Source organism: Onychostoma macrolepis, chromosome 06 (genome assembly GCF_012432095.1).
Source record: "Onychostoma macrolepis isolate SWU-2019 chromosome 06, ASM1243209v1, whole genome shotgun sequence".
Lineage (NCBI taxonomy): Eukaryota > Metazoa > Chordata > Actinopteri > Cypriniformes > Cyprinidae > Onychostoma > Onychostoma macrolepis.
In genome coordinates this window covers 21,475,516-21,498,952 of record NC_081160.1, presented here as the reverse complement: position 1 = coordinate 21,498,952, position 23,437 = coordinate 21,475,516, and the positions used below count along the sequence as shown (strand labels likewise).

General features: G+C 39.4%; 2 protein-coding genes and 1 long non-coding RNA gene across 5 annotated transcripts in view; 1 reads left to right on the top strand and 2 right to left on the bottom strand.

Annotated features, from left to right (window-relative positions):
• LOC131542537 (leucine-rich repeat-containing protein 15) overlaps positions 1-691 on the bottom strand; it is a 38,766-nt gene extending 38,075 nt beyond the window's left edge. For all 3 annotated transcript variants that reach the window (XR_009271725.1, XR_009271726.1, XM_058779337.1), the window contains exon 1: positions 262-691. Coding sequence is in view for 1 of the 3 variants with exons in the window: in XM_058779337.1 (XP_058635320.1) it covers positions 262-302 (41 nt within the window). In the remaining 2 variants the exon portion in view is untranslated. The remainder of the gene's footprint in view (positions 1-261) is intronic.
• Positions 692-867: 176 nt separating this feature from the next.
• Positions 868-4,218, bottom strand: lrrc15 (leucine rich repeat containing 15). Its single transcript, XM_058779338.1, has 2 exons — positions 4,035-4,218; positions 868-2,944 (listed from the first exon to the last, which is right to left on the bottom strand). Exon 2 carries the CDS (start codon positions 2,936-2,938, stop codon positions 1,211-1,213), a length of 1,728 nt encoding a protein of 575 aa, XP_058635321.1. The 5' UTR covers positions 2,939-2,944; positions 4,035-4,218; the 3' UTR covers positions 868-1,210.
• A 16,773-nt stretch (positions 4,219-20,991) lies between these two features.
• LOC131541939 (uncharacterized) lies at positions 20,992-21,497 on the top strand. The gene is made up of 3 exons (XR_009271624.1): positions 20,992-21,081; positions 21,176-21,273; positions 21,375-21,497. It is a non-coding gene; the product is annotated as an uncharacterized LOC131541939 (long non-coding RNA).
• The last annotated feature ends 1,940 nt before the right edge of the window (positions 21,498-23,437 follow it).

Here is a 23,437-nt window from a genome sequence, read left to right as displayed (position 1 = left end):
TTCTCATATTAAAAGACTTGAATAAATAACAATAAAAACATAAATAAATAAATGTCTTTATATCTTGTGCATACTGCATAGTGAAAGTAATTGTATTTACACAAAATCAAAATTATTTGATAAATTAATAATAATTAATGAACAATGGTGGAAAAATATTCATAATAAATCCTCCACAATACTGAAAACTAGCAAGCAGTTTTTTCCCTTTTATAGTCCTGACCTGCATTTGTCTCATTAAATGTCAATAATTACTCTTACCTGCTCATCTCAGTTGCAGCTGAATGATCATTTAGAATCATGTTCCTAAAACCAAATGTAAGGATGTACGTAGTGCAAATGTGGAGGAATATATGTAGTGCACTACTCTTATCTACATATCCCAAGCGTTTACTGCATGAACGTAAGGCATTAGAAAGGGTGTAGACAGTTTGTTTTCTGTTTGAAGAGATAAAAAATTGCAGACTCACTTTCAAAAAAAATTTCACACAGTACACATATTTAGAGATTCTTCTCGGATCAATTATTTCTATTCTAGTCGTCTTCTTTTTTTTCTTAATTACATATTCATTTTGTGAGCAGTTAGTTTCTTGTTTATGTCTCTGTAAAGTGTGTGAAGAGCATTTTAAAAGGTGAAATATAGATAAAGGTCCCCTAGTAGTATTTTGCAAACAAAAACATTTTAAAGAACTAAATTAACAGGCCTCATAATGTCATGTTGTTGATGCCTGAATTAGATCAATTGAAGGGAAAATAATATAGGCAAAGCAGATGTAGTTGTGTAGTAGATGTAGAAAAACATAAGCATCGAAAATACTTTGAAATAAAACCAAGGTGCCAAAATATATCACCCAAGTTGTAACACCCTGATGGTTCATGTTTTATTTTTAATATAGAAGGTCTTGCTTACTATATAAAAGTGGCTTTGGTATGAAGAAAAACATGTTTAACACAGAACGGCAGAAGTGTATAACCATTGACAGTGACAAGAAAGGAAAATACAGTACATTTCTTCATATGTGACAACATTCAAATCATATCTAATTAGCAATGATTTTCCTTTTTTAATTGCATTATACATCAACAACTAAGAAAGAAATAAAGAAAATATCCATAACAAACCTTTGTTAAAATTAATTTGCCAAATAAAAAAAAGAATGTTCTTCATAAAACCATTGAAGACTGTAAAATGACAAATTAATAGAAATTTTTAGATAACTGAGTTTGTTTTTCTTTTTCTTTGACGGTCCAAGTCTTGACTTCCTCGCTTATTCCTCCTCCATAACACACAGGCAATGATACCAAAAATGACAGCAGTACAGACAATGGCTAGAATGATAATGAGTTTGTCTTTGGACAGACCTTGACCAACAGCATTACCTTCACTTGTGTCCTCTATCTCCTTTGAGACTGTTGTAGAGTCTGATGTTTTGGTCGGGGAAGTGTGCGGTACATGTCTTTCTGTAGGTTCACTGTCTGCCTGTGTACTTTCTGGTGAAATATCAACCGTTGTCGCAGTTGCTGTTTGGCTGACCATGACGTCATCCTCCTTCAGCTCTCTTATACTTCTACCATTCAGGGCCGGAGGAGCATAGCACGTCAGAGAAGTAAGGTTCTTCACTTTCTCTGGATACTGTCCAAGCCAATCCCGAAAAGGTGTTATGTCATGGTCACACATCCAGGGATTTTGATGAACCATAATATTATCAACTATGGACAAAGAGTCTAGAAATTGTTTCGGCAAGTTTGATAGGGAATTGTTTTGAAGCTCCAGGAGATATAAATGGGACACACCATCCAAGAGTTTTATGGGTATGTGCTGTATTTGATTGTTCTCTATAGATATGTTAGCTAACTTTGGAAGACCTTTAAATGTCCCCACCTCAATACTGGTGAGTCGGTTAGTGTGAAGCGAGATCTCCTCTACTTCCATCAAGCCATTGAAAGCACCTAGAGAGATGTGCTGAATGCGGTTCCTACTAAGCACCAAAAGGCGAATCTCAGTTAAGTTGCTAAACACATTCTCCTCGATGTGAGTTAACATGTTGTCGTATAGCCAGAGCTCCTGGAGGGCCATTTGACCAAAGGTCCCAGGCATTAACCTACTGAGTTGGTTCTCATACAGTGAAATATGAGTAAGGTTGGGAAGATTCAAAAAGATTGCACTGGGAAGCAACGATAACCTGTTGTTGGAGAGGTAGAGTTTCTTCAGCATTGGCAAGTTTGAGAAGAGATTTGCTGGTAGCTGTGTGATTTTATTTTCTTGAAGATGCAATATCTCAAGGTTTCCCAGGTCATCAAAGATGCCTACTGGTATATCTGTTAAATGATTTTGCTGCAGATACAAGAATTTGAGATGATTGAGTCCTTGAAAAGTATTGTTGTAAAGCTTTCTGATTGCGTTTCTCTGCAACATGAGCTGTCCCAGCTTTTCTAAACCCCGAAAAGCATCTTCTGGCAGAGTGGTTAGAAGGTTTCTGCTTAGGTCTAATTTTTTCAAATCTACAAGAGGGGTTAGAAGAGATGGTTGGAGAACTTCTAGTTTGTTGTTACTCAGTGTTAGAGTTGATAATGCTTTTAGATTTTGAAACAGATCCTGTGGCAGGGAGGTTAGCATTGTCCCACTGAAACCTAAGGCAATGAGATTTCTGGTTTGGTCAAATGTATGAGGTTCCACCACAGCTATTCTTGAATCCTTGGCTACAAACATAGTGAGGGTCTCTGCGAAAGCCTCAAAATCAGCTGGTTTTAATGATTCTATGCTGGTGTTGGAGATTAAGAGGGTTTCGGTGGTTGGTGGGATGGAGGGTGGAAATTCTTTTATTATAAAGCCTTGGCAAAGGATTTTGCTTGTCCTACACTGGCAGTTCTGTGGACACGCAGAGGCAATGGCGTTCATGGCACACATGCCAATAATTATGAACCACGCCAGATCCATTGACTCCTACAAAGAAAGCAGAAACAATGTCATTATTCTCGACACAACTAAGAAGTGCCTCGTCAAATTCTGGTCTTTTTATTATTGCCTTTTTACTTGGTTACCTCATTTTCACCAAAAAATAGGACCCATGAAAACTCAAAGCCACACAAAAAGCCTAAATCTGTCATATAGAGGTGTGAGAGAGAAAGAAAGTGGATGGTCGTTATTTGTGACAACGCCTCTTGGGTAACCTTCCTGTTGTGACATATATCATTCCTCCACCCATATGACACAAACATGCGGTTTTGTAAAAGGCCTACAGTGGATTTATTGTAATTATACTTAGGCTTTACTCACACTTACCCCCCAACAAACACTTTTCTAAAGGTTGCTTTCTCTTTTCTCTGTATCTGTAGCTAGTAAGATCTGTTTAGCAGTTATATAATATACTGAATTATATATATACACACACACACACACATTTCTCTTCTTTGTTTTAAAAACAGATTACCACATTTGCAGTATTCGCAGCATTGGACTTCAAAATGTATTAAGACCAAAAATAATAATATTTACTCCTTTTTCAAGAAAATACTTTTAAAAGAAATGTCTCCTTGCACAGACATTTAATGGAAACAATACATGCAAGCATGCAATTTTCAGTCAGGACAAAATTGAAAAGCACATGGAAAATGACTTCATAATCTCTTCCAGAAAAACCAAACCACAGTCTGCGAGAGCTGGAACATTTAACTGTGTAGTCTTTCAAATAAATCCAGCTATTATTTGCCGTAATTTCTCTTTTTTTGTCCAAAAGTTTGTCTAATTACTTTTTGTCTCTTTATTGTCTAATTTTGTAGACTGGTGAATTTGTTATTGAATGTATTTTAAAAAATCAGGAAAAACTGATTTTAAAATTAGGCATTTACTACCCATTTGTTTCTGTTTTGAAAGTTTCTGTTTTAGCCAAATGTGTTGTAAAGGCATGACTGTCAGTTATTGTTACTGTCAGTACATTCATTATTAATACTAACTAGTTTAGTTCACTATAACTATAATCTTTTTAAGGTCTTTTTAACAGCCAGAACAAATGAATTAGTACAAAGTACCTTACCCTTGAACTAGAAGATGACAGAGATATCGGTGTTTTGCTCTCCCTGTTGCACACAAGCTTTTCCAGTTCTCTTTTAAACAGCTGCAATGTTTTCTTTGTCAGATTCCTTTCTGCCTCCTCATCTCTTTCTGGTTATCCTCTTTACAGTCAACCGTTGACTCCACTGCTTTGTACAAAAGCTCTCATATACTCACCCACATTATTTGGAAATGAGTTGGTGGGGAAATGCTGGTTTGAGGCCACACCCTTGTTCTGCTCTTTAAAGAGGCAGGAAGTTTGTGGGTATTCAAGTACATAAACAGGGACCCTCTGGGTGTTTTGATGGTGTGACTTTAATATGAATCAACTCTTGTTAGACTATTTTTAGCTATATTTATGAAGTTGGGCAAACAATATGTAGAAAATGTCTTTCTCGAGGATATCATATGCGCATGGGACCAGATTTTAGACATACTGCTACAGTTACAGAGCGCACTAATAAAAATAATTGAAGTCAAAGGACACATGTAACCAATTACAAAAGGTATTCAGTTCAGTTTAAGTTCTGCTGTGCCAAGGATGACAAGAAGTGACTTTACTAAACAACAACTATAGAAAATTATCATGATGACTTCAAAACAATTTTCCTCTGTTGCTCTATAAATGTGGGGCCCGCCCTTCCTTTTTGGAAGTGCTCCTCATTTTGCTGAAGTGAGGTTTCCTCCATCTATGGTTAATAGAAAAACATATGAATCACTGTCTGTGTGTGCATGCTGTCTAATCTCACATATTTTATGCCAGCAGACTGATTACATTTCTCCAATAAAGTCAGCTTTTTTTTTCGTAATTTCACGTAATTAAATATAGGAAAATAACAGAATTAATGATGCAACCTTTTTGAAATATGAAATTCTGCTGTAAAGCAGCTCTAATGCAACATTATTAACACTATTATTATACATTAACGTCATTATTCAGCGTCAGTAATTCAGTGTTCAGTTCAATAACTGTGTAAAGACAATACATTTTGAAACAAGTTCAGTTCAGGAATAAGCAGCTCAACCGAAGACAGTAGTGTTGTTATTCAGCTTGAGTCAGTTCAATGTTAATTCAGTTCAGTTCATTTATGAACAAATTTGATTTAGCTAAAGCAGTTCTATAAAAGACAATATTCAATTCAAGAAAATGGAGGGAAAAAAAAAAATGGGAGAAACCAGCTCTAGTCAGGGGGCCAGTTCTCCTGTGGCCTAAATTAACAAACCCAGCGTTGTTTATGAGGTTGCATCAGTATTGGGTAAGTTACTTGAAAAAAAGTTATTTATTAGTAGTTACTAATTACATCTTCAACAGTGTAATTAGATCATTGTACTAAATACTCTCTCTAAAAAGTATTGCATTACTTATTGCTAATTTCTAAATCGCACAAGGGTACAACACAAGGATAGATAGACCACAAATTAACAATATGCTTATCGTAATGATTATGTATGATATACAAGGCAAACCAAAAGTATATGAAGTCACTACCACTATATTAATACCGTCTCTCATTTTTGTCTGTTCTCTGTTGCAATCAACTCTTCGCATCCACAGGAGGAGAAGAACTCGTCAGCTGGATTCAGAATGGAAGAGTTATAGTGGGATGTGGGTGACTTTCAAAACACTCCTGCACACTGGACTGACACTGGACATCATCACAAGTTATAAGAAAACTTTTGTGCTATCTGCATCTCCTCTGGAAAGAGGATAAGGAAGATTTCTTTGAAAAAAAAAAAGCCTTGTTATATAACAAGACTTATTTGTTTTCAAAGAAATCTTCCTTATTGCCTTGGGCCCCAAGACAAGAAAGCATATAGAAGATGATCATGTAGGTATGGTGCTATCATCTTCCACTCAGGAATTTTAACAGGCAAATAAGAATGTACAGAAATAAAAACAAAAATAAACTTTGGATTTATATTCCTCAGTGCCAAGAACATAGGAGATTTATCAATTCTTCCTGTATACATGTCCCTTCCCCTCCAATTCCCTTTATCTCTTTTCTAGCACCAGACTCAGGTCAGTGAAAGTTCGCCTAGAATGTTTATGCACCATACATTATGTACTCTTTCATTTATTAATTTATATTATGTACATTTTAAATGTCCGAGTGTGACTATTGCTCATTCCTACAGCAACACAGGGTGTGACAAAAGGGATAGTTTAGATCCATAGTATTATTTATTTGTTTTCATATTATGTAGGTCAATGGCTACCTTTAACTGCTACCTACAGTATAATTTTCAAGATATCTCAGACGAAGAAAGAAATTCATACAGGTTTGGAATGACACAAAAGTAGCCTAAGTAAATGCTGAAATAATTTTCATTTTTTTGGGTGAACTATCCCTTTAGCTGTCTTCAATAGTAATCTCTAATAAGTTTTTCTAAAAATGCTGTGTTTAGTAGTATAACTGAAAGATAAAATATGGAGTTGTTCATATAAATATACTTTGATTATAGATTAGCAGATTCTTATTCATTCATTCATGGGATTTAGCTCAGAGTTGAGTGTACTGCACTTGTTTTAGAAATAAACAAGCCACCTCCGTTGATAATACATCCACAGATGGGCTGTTAAAAGTTGTGCCATGTCTTACAGCACTCTGAAAATGTGTTCACTATTCAGCTGTAAATGTTTACATCATTTTCTCTTTGCGTCTTTGCAACTAGAGTGGGTCTAAAACCTCAAGTAGTCTCCCTCCAATGCACTCTTTAAAACCCCTAGATTGACCATAAAACCCAACAACAACATGGACACTCATAAACCCATACACCAGAGATCTGGACGCTTTTTCACTTTCAGATATATACAGAACAAACAATAGCTAATAAACAAAGATTCTTAACACAGATTACTAAGCCACAGTACAGCAATGATGGAAAAGATGAGGGATGGTGGTACAGCAGTCAGCTAAACAACAACTATTTAAAACATCCATTCACAAACACAACTGCTAATACGCAAGCTAAAAGCTAATGGCACATACCTTTCAGATGACAATGTTCAGCACCAGAAGGGGAAATTACACCAGTGATGCACATACAGGTTTATCATACACACAAGAAAGGAAAGCTTTAGCCCCTTTCGCACCACTTTAGTTCCAGAACTAAAAGTACAGTACTAAAGTACTGGGACGATTTTGCACGAACTATTTTCCAGTACCATTTAAAGGGTTGCATTCGCACCGACAGTGGGTACTAAGAAGTGACGTAAGCCGGTCGACAGCGACGTCATTTGTGTGCGGCGTTCAACAATGAAAACAAAGAACAACAACGTTAACAACAGGAGGATGGAGGACGCTGTGATCGGAGCTGTGTTTTTGTTGTGTCTTGCGGGGTTCACAATAATGGACATGGAATGTCGACGTAACTTATACGTCAAGCGATTGAAAGATCGGAAAGGAGTTCAAAATGTTCAAAAGTGCCTGCACTTCTGCATCCGTCCATCTATCGCTGTTCTCCATTCTTGCGAAATAGAAGTTGATGCGATGTTTACACAGTATGTGTTTACACAGCGTTTTAAATCATGGCGGGTGAGGGCGTTTTCGTACCCGTTTAGCCAATCAGCCTACACTTACGTCACGATAGTTCCTATGGAACTATTTTAGACCCTACTCTGAAGTAGGAGCTAAATAGTTCCTCCAAATGGAGTTCCGGGAACTAAAACAGTTCCTAGTTCCCGCGGTGCGAACACACCAAAAAGTGGGTAGTTCCTGCGGTGCGAAAGGGCCTCTAGTCAGGAGGAGCTTACCCTGCAAACAAGCTTGCGGTGGCCCTTTACGGGCCCACTTAGGGCTCGTCTAAGGGTCCCCAGCGGGCTGCCAGGGCAGGGCCCCTGAGAATTTGCTCATTGGCAAAACATTGGCCCCTTAGCGCTGGCCCTGCACGGGCAGCCCTCATTTAGCTCCCAGGAAGCTCTCACAAGGCCCACACAGGGTCCGCACAATTAATCTACAGCAGTACATCTGTTTCACTATCAATACTTCTCAGCTACTACAACTTAAGTCTTTGGGAAAAACAGTTACTATACATCTGAAATGGATAACTAATGTCTGAATTGTCAAAAATGTACAGTAGTCAAAGGAATTTAAAAATCAATTTATTAAATACAAAATAGAAAACATTTAATTCAGGTTAATACAGCTACATATAGGCAAACATGTAAATACACACACACACACACACACACACACACAAAAAGCAAACAAAGCAATGTAAAATTGTAGGCTTTTGTCATGTGAAAGTTGGTGTGAAAGTCTTATCTGTAGTACATCAAATGTCCAAACACTGTCCATAGCTGATGTTGACTGATAGCAAATGAATAATCCAACCTCTTGTAATGAAAACACACCACAGCTCTCAAACACCAGACTCTTCCTAACCAGGAACAGTCAAAAATAGTCCAGACTGGTCTCATGTCAAAAAGCACTTTAAATCCGTATTCAAACTGGACCATGATGTGGTGACCTTACCAATAAAAAGTCCTTCTAAAATGCATACAAATACACTGTCTTAAACTCTTAGCATCAGTCCAAACATAGGCCATACATATAACATCTCTGCAAAAACATCAACTCCTTACTTTAGACTGGGCTTGAAATGACACATTTCCCAACCAGGACACAGCACAATGTGCTCAGCAGGTGAGCTATGCTGGCTACTGCTGCTTGCTATTGCTAACTCCCTCTACCACATGGTTTTACTTAAGGAAACCTTAAATACCCTAGCACCCCACAAAATTATTATTAACAGGCTCAAATATGACTCATGAGACCCACTTTCCTGCAGAGTTTAGCTCCAAGTTTGATCAAACTCACCCACCTGTTATTTTCCAATGATCCTGAAGACATGCTCAGGTGTGTTTGATTAAGGTTAGAAGTTAGAACTAAACTCTGCAGGAAAGTGGATCTCGTGAGCCAGATTTGAGGATCCCTGGCCTATATGAAACAACAGGTTCTGAAAAGGTGTCTTTTGGTTTGAGCCATTCCAGTTCAATTGAGTGGATAAAGAATGGCCAGTCAATGTCAGTATTCTCCTAGTTGCATTACAGGGCTGCCTTCACAAAACCTGCATGGGCCCAAAGGTACAAAAGTTGCTCTGGGCCCGAATGGGCTGGCCAACACTGGGCCATTATGGGATTAATGGGCTGTCCCATAGTGTGCGTCCAAGCATTTTCGGTAAGCGAAGAGTGCCTTGTGTTCGGGCCGGCCTACTCTCACCTTGTCCTGAGATCCCGGTCTGGATATGTGCCGAAGGTTCCCACCACACCTTTTCACGATCAGGTGGTGAACCTGCAAGCACTCGGAAGAGGCAGATCCAGCCTTGGCGTTGCTGTGTCCCGTAAAAGCGCTGTGCAGATACGTGGACCGCACCCGGCCTCACCTGGGGGTGAGGGCTCACTCCACTCTGAGTGTTGCCTTCTTTCATGCATCGGCGCACGGCGCCTCTCTAGCAGGCATCTGTAGAGCTGCAGGCTGGGCGACACCTTCGCAAGATTTTACAGTCTCCACGTTGAGCCAGTTTCTTCCCGTGTGTTGGGTAACAGGTAAGGCGGGAAGAGCTGACTGGTGTCATGCTTGCTGCGCCATTCCCCCACACCCGGGGATGCGAGTGCTTTTTTCCTCCTCCAGTAAGTTCAGGCCCAGTATTGCTATTAGCTTGCCTGGATCTCCGGTCAGCCCCTTTACTGGGCTAATGCACTTGATTCCCATATGGCTTGATTCCCTTCGGGTGATCCCATATGTGTATTCTTCCACGGTAAGGTTCCTCTCTCGGTGAACCCATGTCTTCCCTTGACAGATCATTCTGTCACTCTCTGCTGGCAGTTGTTCCATCCCTATTCAGGTAGGACCTGCCTCAGAGACCCATTCCATATGTAGTACTGCCACAGGCATGGGTCAGTCCATATCCACTTGATTGGCTCTACGAGTCTCTCTCCTCTCCACCTGTAGCTGGCGTGTGGTAAGCGCACTGGTGCCTTTGTCCTGTGGCTGCCGTCGCATCATCCAAGTGGATGCTGCACACTGGTGGTGGTTGAGAAGAGACCCCCCACATGATTGTAAAGCGCTTTGGGTGTATTGCAATACACATTAAAGCGCTATATAAATGCCTCATTTATTCATTCATTCATATCAGTGTCTCCACATGTCATCTCCCTACGGGTAGGACGTGCCCTCCGTAACGCCCTTCTCTGGAAGGCTTGCTTCCCCATCATTACTGCCAAGCTGTAGCAACAAATAGGAAAGACTTGAAGCAATCTTTCTTGAAGGTTGAAATCCCTTCTGTTAAGAAATTTCTGTGGTGGAAGGAACAGTGGCTTGGCTATCACCAGCAGCGGTGTACTCATCTCTACCAAAGTCAGCGAATTTGCGCTGGGGCGGTGGGAATGGCTATGACCTTTGTGTAGCATTTGTCTGATACACAGATGCTTGTCAACATTTGCAAGGCCATAGGGTTGTGACAGGGTTCAGGTTGTGGCGCTTTCCATGGACCCCTAATGTCGAATCACGACATAACTCGTAGTGACAGGCACCCCCAATCACCAAGCCCATGTTGAATGTTTTTACTTAACGTAGAATAATATTATGAGTGTGTTTTTTTAAAACTGTCACCACAATAAGTGGAAGCTCACCTGATACTGAACTACATGCAGAGCTAGAAAGAGATATTACAGGCATTTTTAGAATTATCATTTTGTATAAACAGTCTAACATAGAATCCTCTTGCAGCGAAAAAGAAATGTGTTGTTGATAAGATTGGATGTTTTTTCTGCATGTGTTGTCACTTTCTTATCGCAGTTCCACTCATCTCATTTTCTCCTCTTCTTGAGCTTCCAGGCTTGTAAGCAATTCTGTGTTATCATATGCAAGGGCTCGTTTCAGTAGCACTATAAGCCTATAAAGGATAAATTATATACTTCCAAAGAAAATTTGAAATATTCTAGGTAGATAGCTAGCTCAAACATCAGTGAGCTATCAAGACAACAATGCTCAAGAGACAGACTAATGACGGTTTATGAGCAACATAACAATAAAAACATTACAATAATCCACAAGTGATCCACACAACTCAGTTGAAAGCAAAAAAAAAAAATCATTAATTGACCTTATTTGATGGACTGGATTTATGTGGATTACTTGTGGGTTATTGTGTTGTAATGGTGAGCAAGTAATGTAATGCTACATTTCTCCAAATCCCTTCCAAGTGAATACATTTTTATTTTTGGGTGAACTATTCCTAGGTTTAGACCAAATAACGGGTGAGTAGAACCAGTAAACCGAGAAAATGGCAATGGGAACAAAACTATATAAGAGTCCAAATAGAACATAAACCTAACAGATAGATAGTTTTCTTTTTTACAGCATGGGCTAATGGTAAGAATACACAATAACTACACAATAACAGAAGAGAACAGCTCATTTTATGCCAACAGAAGGTGTCATTTGTATGTGATTTGAGCCAGAGGAATGTATTAGCAACACTGCCTGTGTATCTGAAACAACTTTTCTTTTTGGTGAGTCATCCTCTGGTCAGCTCTGAACTGCAAATGGGTTTGAAAATGGCTGATGTGTGTTCTGCTTTCCTGTGTTACAATAGATAATAATGTGAAGTGCAATGCCAGCATTGTTATATCACAGCTCCCCTTCCCTAACCAATCTGAACTGAAAATCAGTTGTAGTACTTAAATAATGTAACTACACTGGGGATGAAAACATAATTTAAATATAACATGTATTTATTCTTGCCCCTTACATAAAAATGAACTCTTTGCCTATAAATTATAATTCATTGACTTCCTAGGTATTGAAGATTAGGGCAACAGCTGTACATCTGTAATTTGAGTAGAAAGTCCAGTTGCATAAATGTTTGCTTTCCCTAGAAGCTGTTATCTTTGTTGGTTTTTAACATCTAGTTTAAATTGTCATTATATTTATTAATTTTATCCTTCTAAATGTCTAATATGATTTATAAATAAATAAATACATGTTAAAACAATAGGAAAATGTAAAAATATTTTTAATATAAATATCCTGAAAATAATATAATATAATATAATATAATATAATATAATATAATATAATATAATATAATATAATATAATATAATATAATATAATATAATATAATATGGTTTGATGTTAAAAATGTATATATAAGTGAATATTTTACTATTACCTGAAATAAATTAAAACTACATAAATTACTACAATACAATTCATATAAATAATATTGCAATATTTTATTACAATATTGTTATTTAATAAGGTTTTGATAGTCCACATTTTACTAGCTATAAATAACATTGCAACTACATGTCAACTAATTCTCATTAGATTTATTGTAGACTGTTAGGTTAGGTTATAGTTAGTAGAATAAGTCGACATGTACTTGAAAAGTTACTTATAGTCAGTAAAATGTCCAAAAAAATAAATAAAAAAGTTAGAAGATATTGAGCAGACAGGCTACTAACACTTTAATGACTGGTAGATGACATAGTTGTAAAGTTACTAGAAGTAGAAGAATGACTAGTTAGTAAAATGTCTAAAGTGGACTATCAAAATAAAGTGTTACTTTAAATATAACCAATATGTCCTGCTGTGGTAATTTGCCATGGTCTCCCTTTCTCGTTTTTAAAATTTTTTTTTTATTATTATTTCTCTTCTACCACAAGAGGGCCCTATTAGATTGCATTTCCTCTGATACACTTGCTATATTTCTCTTTTCAGTCTGAGTTTATGCCTGTCTGGATTTTGACCATTGTTACAGGTATATGATAAGGTTACATCACTGTCATCATTAGTATGAGAGAGAGAGACAATAATGTCACGCTGCCTGTAACTGATAGATGAGATCTGAGAAGGGAAGACAGGGGGAGGACATTTTGAGACAGTAAGGTGGATGTTTCGGACAGTTGTAGAGAGAGCTAGGAGACAGGCATTGAGATATTCAGGGCTTTTCGAATATAGCTTTTTCAGAACGTCCTGTCATATCTTTGCACTGTCTGTGCATCGCTGACTCATAAAATAAATAAATATAGGAATAAATGTTTTTATTATTATTTTAGTTTGTTGAATCACTAGTAAAGGAGTGACTTAAGACAGATATTTGGATAAAAACAAACCTTTCTTCCACTGTACGAGTCTGGAAGAAACGTTATGTGACTGCTTCCACTGACTGAGTCTAATCTATGAGGTATGTTCACACAGCCACAGCTGGGACCACAACCATTTCTGTTGTGCAGAGGGGGCACAGCAGTCTTATCTTTACCAGGTCCCTTGGAGGAACATTCTGTTTAGACCTACAGACCTGGAATAACCTACTTCTCTCCATCCTCCCACAATTATTTTACTACAAACTAGATAAGATCACCTATGACCCCCTTCCGTTCCTCTTTGTGCATCTATGAGAAATATAAAAAATGCTGCATAATTCTATCAGAATTTAGATTATAGGTTTATCTCTTATCAACATAAACTGACCCTTGTGTCTTTTCCATTCTGTTTGGCAAATTTGTCTTATGTAAGCATAATATTTTTTTCATAATATAATATTATATTTTCTGTATCAGTAGGCCACACAGATGAAGAAAAAAAAATGGATTAATAAATGCTAAAGTTAATACAATGCTGAACATGTTTCTGCAGACAACATTCTGAGGGAGTCTGTGTTCTTTGTGTTCTGCGCAGATTTCGGTTTTAGAAAAATGCCTTGTGCATCCTAATAAAGGACCAGCTGAAATCCCTATTTAATATAACAAGGTATTATGTATAGCACATTACATAAATGTCGCATTGGTTTTCTTTCAATTTCCTACTTTCACATTTATATTACCGTTTTAAATGCAGTATCAATATGCCTAATCTCAGTGTGTTTTTGCACTTTTCTTGCCTTATACAGGCACATAGGAACAGATGGGTTGAATTGTGTACCCACCTGCTATTTGGCAAGAACATAAGCGGCACATAGGCTTAATGTTATCAACAGTCTGCAAGGCCATCGCAGAATCAAACTCCCAAATGCTATTTGTTTTATTATACTGTTCCACATTCACATTAAATCTGACTATTACGCAGTCCATTTCATTTACGCTAGATGAGAAAGACTGGAATCAAATACAGTGGTGATAGTTGGTGCCATATTTGGTTAGTTCTATAGTAAATTGTAAAATTCTCATAACAGCTGTTTAAATGTTTCTGTTCGGTTTTAATGATTCAAATGAATGATGAAACAGAAAACCACTCCCAGCTGGGCCAAAAGGTGTCAAAACAAGTTGAGGGAAACATGAGAAAATCAGCGCTTAAGCTGAAGGCCCCGAGAAGCATAGCGGGTCTCAAAGTTCTTCCTCGGTTCAGACTACAATTGCCTGATGCACCTGAAACACGGCCAGAACACATTTACAACACCAGCAGTTACATACTGCATTTTTCAGCCAAAGAAATAGCCTTACCTGAGCAGTATTTTAACAGAAACGGTTCCAAAAAGAACATCCTGAGGGATCCATGGGAGGCAAGAGGTGGAATATTGAAAACAGGAGGCAATATTTTTATAACTTATGGTGAAACTCACCCATTCTCTGTGGTTAATGATGTGTGGATGTGATGTGTCAGTTCACGACAAACACATATGTCATCTTATCTCATTTTACTGGACTCCAGAAACTAAAAACAGCATATGTAATGTAGTTTTTCATCGCTTATTTATACACGGGGGCTTTGTTACTGTTTTTGGTAAAATAAGTTATTTGTTTGCCTTCATATTAAAGGTACACTCAAGTCTGAAATGGAAAACACATACTTACTTATTATATACAGTTGTAGGCAAAAAACTGTATGTGGAAAGAGCAGTATTTTCCAAACTCCAAGGCTGCATCTGAAATTGCATACTTTCCTATAAGAAATAGTATGCAAAAAAAGAGTATGCGAAAAGAATACAACCTGAATTCCGGAAATGTTGGGATGTTTTTCAAATTTGAATAAAATAAAAACTAAAAGACTTTCAAATCACATGAGCCAATATTTTATTCACAATAGAACATACGGAACATAACAAATGGTTAAACAGAGAAATTTTACACTTTCATCCACTAAATGAGCTAATTTCAAATTTGATGCCTGCTACACATCTCAAAAAAGTTGGCACAGGGGCAACAAAGGGCTGAAAAAGCAAGACATTTTGAAAAGATTCAGCTGGGAGAACATCTAGCAACTAATTAAGTTAATTAACATCAGGTCTGTAACATGATTAGCTATAAAAGGGATGTCTTAGAGAGGCAGAGTCTCTCAGAAGTAAAGATGGGCAGAGGCTCTCCAATCTGTGAAAGAGTGCATAAAAAGATTGTGGAATACTTTAAAAAACAACGTTCCTCAACGTCAAATTGCAAAGGTTTGCAAATCTCATCATCTACAGTGCATAACATCATCAAAAGATTCAGAGAAACTGGAGAAATCTCTGTACGTAAGGGACAAGGTCAAGACCTTTGTTGGATGACGGTAGAAGGCATCAAATTTGAAATGAGCTCATTTTGTTCATAAAATTGTAAAATTTCTCAGTTGAAACATTTGTTATGCTATCTATGTTGTAACGGTGGGGGGCCCAGAAACAGTTTAAATTATGAAAATTGAAGAGTTCGGGCGCCAGACAGGAGTAGCCCTGTCAATATTTAAGTCAACCCAGATAAGCTCTAAAAGCCACCGGTTACTAGATTATAAATCAAAGTAAGTTACACTCTTTACCACAGAAATAAACAAAGGAACAGAATAAAGGCACAAGCAAACGAGGGTTTTAGTTCAGAGTCCCATTATATTTTCATATACACAAAGTATAAATGTCCAACAAAAATCAGTACAGCACTGGAATCTCTTAACACCTGGCCAAAGAGAGAAAGGGAGAAAAAAAAAACATCTGTTGCGAATATCGGGAGATGCCGGTCCGCTCTATTTCCGCATTCAGTTTGACAGATTCGAGAGTCCATTTCTCATTGGATATAACCACCAAAAGGAAAAGAGAAAACAAATAAATACAAATTCAAACAAGGTTAACAAAGGAAACTGTTCCGCTTATAATAGAAACTTATATATACATAACAAAAATAAATCAATATACTCACACACCAAAGAACAATGAAGGTGCGTGACGAAAGTCGTGTGAGTGAGGGGTGTGTATGTGTGTGCAGACGAAGCCAGCCAGCCGTACGATGAGCCGCTACTCCCCAGATCTCGGCTTGGAACGCTATACCTGGGCAACACACACTTCAGCCCCTGAATCCGAACACACTCAGCGCTGGTATCCGTAGCTTGGAGAAACCGTTCCTCGAAGCACTCAATCGATCGCCCAGCACCATACAAAGCATGCACTCGCGGATCAGATCACCCTGCCTCTTTTATCACAGATACTCGCGATCACCGTCGTCCTTCCTTCCCAAAACCACTCTTATTTTTTTTCCCCTCCTTTTTCCTCTTTTACCACTCCTTAAATATAATTACCTCACTTCCTTTCAAATTACGCTGCTGTTCCCATTCGCTGGCGGAGTCAATCAACAGGACACGTCACGTGTTTTGACTTTCTAGCTCCGCCACATTCTCCCCCTCTAGAGAAAAACAACCTCGGGTTGTTAAGCAGAGTGTTCGTGTCAGAAACCAAGAAACTCATCTTCCTCAGAGGACTCTTGGAAGACTTCCAGGTCTTTTTCTTTCCAGGTGGTCTAATTCCTCAGCGGTGGGAAAGCATGGCTTCAGGTTGCACACATGAATGGTACGTACATCCTCACCCGTGGTTTCTAATGCCACACGATAGTTTAATGGTCCTAGCTGTTTGATTATTCGATAGGGTCCTTTCCATTTGTTGGCAAGTTTAGCACTAAAATGGTGAAGTGCACTCGACTGTGGAAAATTTCTCACCCATACACGATCTTTTCCCTTATAGGTGGCATCTCTGCAGGTTTTGTTGTAGCTACGGAGCTGTCTTATTGAAGCTTTCTTGCTGCATTCTTTGGCTCTAGCTTGCAACTTGGATAGATTTTCTGTAACATCATAAGAGGGAGCAGTAGGAGACAGATTTTGTCCATGCAGCAGTTTGTCCATTGGCCCCTGTAATTTTCTTCCAAGGTGAAGCTCAGCAGGAGACATTCCAATGGTTTCTTGTACTGCCGAGTTGATGGCAAACCGTAGCTCAGGTAAGTGTTGATCCCATTTTTTATGATTGTCCCCCACATATGCTGAAATCATCTGTTTTAATGTTCTGTTTACCTGTTCCGTTAGGTTTGTCTGGGGATGGTATGCGGTAGTCATTTTCTGTGTAACTTTCCATTTAGCACAGATGTCTTGAAAGACAGCTGACATGAACTGTGTACCACGGTCGGACAGAATGAAATCAGGTACCCCCCACCAAGTGAGGATTTCTTCTCGGAGGTGGGAAGCAACAGTTTGAGCAGTGGCCTTATGCAAGGGGAATAATTCAACCCATCGAGAGTAATAATCTACAAACACTAGTAGGTATTCATGTCTGAGAGAACTACGAGGCAGCGGACCCATGATGTCCACACCCAACATCTCGTTTGGACGAGTGGTGGTGGTCTGTTGAATTTTCCCAGCAGGTTTGCGATTCTCATTTTTCAAGGTTTGACATTTTATACACCTCTTTACGTATTGTTTGACAGATGTCCACATGGCTGGCCAGAAGGCAACTTGATGCACTCTCTGATAAGTTTTGTAAATTCCTAGGTGACCACTTAACGGGTGTGCATGGTAATGTTGTAGAATGTTGGGGATAAGGGTAGTAGGAACATAGATTCTATAATGCACTTGTCCATTTGCCAAATGAGTTCGATGATACAATTTGTCTTCAATTATCTCATACTGGTCTTGCACAGAAGAATCTTCTTCTATGAGCGACTGAAACAGCTTGGTAATTTCTGGATCGTTATGTTGTTCTTCCCAGATGTCTATCGTTGAAACTGGAAGTCCAGGTTCCTCCTTCCGAGTGGAGTACACATGGCATCCGGGTACGGAGTGGATTCGGGATAAAGCATCCGGTGCTTCGTTGGGTTTTCCCTTTCGGTATTCAACCACAAAGTCAAACTTTTGCAGACGAAGAGCCCAACGGATCAGACGGCTGGTTGTCCTGGTGGAATTTATCACCCACTGCAATGCTGAATGGTCTGTGACAATGGTGAATAATTTTGGTTCAAGATAGTGTTGCCACCTTTCTAAAGCCCAAACCACGGCAAGGCATTCTTTTTCAGTAGTGGAATAATGTGTTTCAGCTTTATTCAAAGCTCGACTAGCGTACGCAATAACCTCTTCCTGGCCTGGTTCTTTTCGCTGGGTTAGTACTGCTCCCAGTCCAGTATCACTGGCATCTGTGTATACCACAAACGGGAAATTAAGATCAGGATGGCCCAGGATGGGGGGTGAGGTCAGACTTTTTTCTTTAGGGCATTGATGGGTTCAGCCATGTGAGAGAAATGGGGTACAAAACGATGATACCATCCGGCCAACCCAAGAAAACGCTGAACTTCTTTCAGATTTTTAGGCACCGGGTAAGATCTGATAGCTTCCACTTTATTGGTATCTGCTGAAACACCTTGAAGGCTGACCACATGTCCGAGAAAAGTTAACTCCTGAAGACAGAATTTACTCTTTTTCAGGTTGATGGTCAAGCCTGCAGACTGTAGATGGGAAAGGACGGTTTGGAGATCATGAAAATGCTGTGTCAGAGAGGGTGAGTATATAATGATGTTGTCAATATATACGAAACAGATCTTTCCTCGTAACTCTCCCAGGACAGTCTCCATTAGCCTCTGGAAAGTTGCTGGAGCGTTTTTCAACCCAAAAGGCATAACATGAAATTCGTACAGGCCCGAGGAAGTGACGAAGGCAGTTCGAGACTTGCTCTCTGGGTCCATAGTTACCTGCCAATAGCTACTATTTAAATCTATGGTGGAAAATATGGCTGCACCTGAGAGGGACTCCAGGATTTCATTGATGTTTGGCAACGGGTAGGCATCTCTCTCTGTGATGGCATTAACTTTTCGGTAATCTACGCAAAATCTCAAGCTTCCATCCTTTTTGGGGACCAACACAATTGGTGAGGCCCAAGCAGAATATGAAGGTTCCACGATGCCCTTTTCCAACATGTCTTTTAACTGTTCTTTCACAACAGCTTGTTTTTCAGCTGTCAAGCGATAGGCCCGTTGTTTAATGGGTACAGGGTGAGTGGTGTAGAGACGATGCTGAAGAACAGTAGTCCTTCCAAGCTGGTGAGTACAAACCTTGGAATTTGAGGTGAGAAGGTGCAATAATTTCCGTTTTCCATCGGATGATAGGTGAGCCCTGGATACTGCAGCAGCTACCAAGGTTTGGTCATCCATTATATCCGATTATACGAATGGAAGTTGCGATGGAGGAACAGAGCTGAACAACAAAAGGGTCTGATCTGAATTTTTGTGTTGTCTCCTTTTCAACTGTTGGGGTTTTATAATATGAACACTGGCTTGACCCGGTGGGAAAGGATACTCTTTGTGGGAAGCTGTCTTAAAGGATTAATTCCTGTCTGCTACATTTATTTGCAGGCCAGTGGAAAAAATGAAGTCCAGACCTAAGACTACAGAATAAGCCAGGGCTTTGGAGGTGAGAATGACAACACGCACAGTGAAGACTTGGTCATGAAGTATGATCTGTGTATTTGTCCATCCTAAAGGTACTTCAGCCGCACCATTGGCTAGATAAAGAGGACCAAGGGTCCAGGGCTGGAGGTTATCATGGGGATTGAGCTCCTTCCACAGGCTCTCGTGAAGGAGGGTATAGCTTGCTCCAGTATCGACGATGGCCTTTCCTTTCCAGGCTCCGATATTAATGGGAACAACCAACTGTTGAGGTATGGAAACTAATTTGTTAGGGACAATGGAAGGGAATGTTTCAGACTGGGTAGATGACTTTGATGGAACTGTGGCAGACATGGCATTGTTAGAAGGCGAAACTCCTAACTTTGGAGGTTGAAAGGGTCGTTTACTTCCCATAGAAGGATGCTGATTGGAAGAAGGCTGACTGGACTGAAGAGTGGAATAGTGCGGACAGTTTCCAGGTGGATGATGTCCTTTACATCTCCAACACTGGACTAGAGGCTTGTCAACAGGTCGGTTAGAGGGGTGTCTTTGGGGGGGTGTGGGTTGAGTTATGCGTTTTTCATAGTGTAACTGTTGTGCATGGTCTTTTTCCAACTGACGGCTGAGTTTTACTAGCTCATCCACAGTGCTTACACGGCTGCGGAGTTGGCTGGCGAGGTAAGGTTTGATGTTCTTGAGGGTCATTTTTACTAGCTCGCTCTCAGTTAGAGCGGGCTTCCAACGTTTGCATAAAGCTCTATAAGTGAAAGCAAAGTCTCCGATTGATTCTCTTTCTCCCTGTGTTTTAGTCCTGACTCGCTCTGCCAGCTCATCTTCATAGTCTTCCGAAAGGAAGGCCGAGAGGAAAGCAGATTCAAACTTGCTCCAGGTACTAATGGAAGATCGAGCAACTTCCCATCAATCACGTGCTGTGCCATACAGGACCGTGCGGAAGGTGGCCAAAACATCAAGGTCATCCAAGGGGTACAAGGCCAAAAAGTCCTGGCAGCGTGTTAAGTATAACAATGGGTCTATAAAGTATAACAACAAAGTATAACAGAGTCATCTGAGGGTCTTCCAAAAGTTGGAAAAGTTAACTTCAAATGATCACTTTTGATAGCAGGTGTATGGTGTGATATGGGTGCGGCCTCTGAAGGTGGAGATGAAGATGGTATGGGGGGATGAGACGGTAATAGAGCACTTCTTGGTTGGTCTGCCACTACCTTTTCAGGTGGTTTGAAGTAATTACTCATTTCTAGTTGTAGATCTTGGAAATCGTGAATCAGGGCATACAGTTGAGTGTTACAATGACCAATCTCTTTGGAAAGCTGTTCACAGTGTTTCGAGAGTTCTCCTGTGTGGCCTGAATGTCCTTCTGCAATTCCAGCTGCACTTGTTCCACCATAAAGCGAACTTCTGAAATTAAGGTACTTTCACTTTTCTGGAATTCTCCTGTGACCATCACCTTCATAGCTTTAGTCAATTGATCGATGCTTCCTTCCTCATCTTGTTTATGAGCAGCTATCGTGTTCAAAAATTGCTGATGGGTGGATTCCATTTTTGCAGCCAGCTTTGCAAACGTTGCATCGTGCAGAGAAATGGATTTTGCAGATTCTTGGGTGAGTTTTGTTATAGCTTTCTCTTGCTGTTTCAGACAGTTAAATAAATGATCCCAATTTCCTTGTACATGGGCAGCAAGCTGATGAATTTTCTTTACCAGGAGTGGGAAGGTGGCCTGGCAGGCGATGCTGTGACACTTAGGAAGGTGATACAGTTTCAGTGGAGGTGCAGAGTTCCATAGGATCCGGCTGAAATAAAGCAGCGCCACCTGGAGGTGCGGAGGCAAAGTGCACCTGAGACCTGGGATGGGGACTGCTAAACTGAGTGGGTGTGAAGTGGAAAGTGGAAACATGAGGTGGGAGAACTGGTCTTGGATGTACAGGTGGCCAGACGGGCGTTGCTATGTCTGGGGGTGCAGGTGGCCAGGATGGAGTTGCTATGTCTGGGGGGTCAATTTCCACAGACATCGAAGGGGAAGGAGGGGCAGTGGCCATGTCTGCAGTGTGTATATAAATCTGTGGTCAATATGGAATGTTGGGCAAATAAAATCAAAAAGAAAAATTGTTTTTTGGGGCAATTAAGGACACCCGGGAAATAACAAAACAAAAAACAAAACAAAAATAAACTACAATAGGTTCAAAAAGGTTTACACTTTTCTCAGCACAGAAATATCAAATCAACAAGATTTAACCTAGTAAACACTTAATCACATCTCCATTTCCCCAAATAATTCTCAATTACCACAACAAACAGAATTTCACAGCTTCACATTTTCTTTTCCACAAGCTCTTTAGCAGGAAAACAGTTCAGAATTAAAAGTAAAAACATTAATTCAAGTGATCACATCCCAATTTAGGTTTCTCGTTTTTTTTCTTTCAAGTCAAGTGTCAAGGTTTTTATTTTTAATTATAGTTCAAGTCCCTGTTCGGGCGCCACTTCTGTAACGGTGGGGGGCCCAGAAAATTTGAATAAAATGAAAACTAAAAGACTTTCAAATCACATGAGCCAATATTTTATTCACAATAGAACATACAGAACATAACAAATGGTTAAACAGAGAAATTTTACACTTTCATCCACTAAATGAGCTAATTTCAAATTTGATGCCTGCTACACATCTCAAAAAAGTTGGCACAGGGGCAACAAAGGGCTGAAAAAGCAAGACATTTTGAAAAGATTCAGCTGGGAGAACATCTAGCAACTAATTAAGTTAATTAACATCAGGTCTGTAACATGATTAGCTATAAAAGGGATGTCTTAGAGAGGCAGAGTCTCTCAGAAGTAAAGATGGGCAGAATCCATGAATCCGCTCCAATCTGTGAAAGAGTGCGTAAAAAGATTGTGGAATACTTTAAAAAACAACGTTCCTCAACGTCAAATTGCAAAGGTTTGCAAATCTCATCATCTACAGTGCATAACATCATCAAAAGATTCAGAGAAACTGGAGAAATCTCTGTACGTAAGGGACAAGGCCGAAGACCTTTGTTGGATGACGTGTAGAAGGCATCAAATTTGAAATGAGCTCATTTTGTTCATAAAATTGTAAAATTTCTCAGTTGAAACATTTGTTATGCTATCTATGTTGTAACGGTGGGGAGCCCAGAAACAGTTTAAATTGTGAAAATTGAAGAGTTCGGGCGCCAGACAGGAGTAGGCCTGTCAATATTTAAGTTAACCCAGATACGCTCTAAAAGCCACCGGTTACTAGATTATAAATCAAAATAAGTTACACTCTTTACCACAGAAATAAACAAAGGAACAGAATAAAGGCACAAGCAAACGAGGGTTTTAGTTCAGAGTCCCATTATATTTTCATATACACTAAGTATAAATGTCCAACAAAAATCAGTACAGCACTGGAATCTCTTAACACCTGGCCAAAGAGAGAAAGGGAGAAAAAAAAAACCATCTGTTGCGAATATCGGGAGATGCCGGTCCGCTCTATTTCCGCATTCAGTTTGACAGATTCGAGAGTCCATTTCTCATTGGATATAACCACCACAAGGAAAAGAGAAAACAAATAAATACAAATTCAAACAAGGTTAACAAAGGAAACTGTTCCGCTTATAATAGAAACTTATATATACATATCAAAAAGAAATCAATATACTCACACACCAAAGAACAATGAAGGTGTGTGACGAAAGTCGTGTGAGCGAGGGGTGTGTATGTGTGTGCAGACGAAGCCAGCCAGCCGTACGATGAGCCGCTACTCCCCAGATC

Excerpts from the sequence above, each read along its gene's own strand:
- lrrc15 (XM_058779338.1), bottom strand. The coding sequence starts at position 2,938 with ATGGATCTGGCGTGGTTCATAATTATTGGCATGTGTGCCATGAACGCC.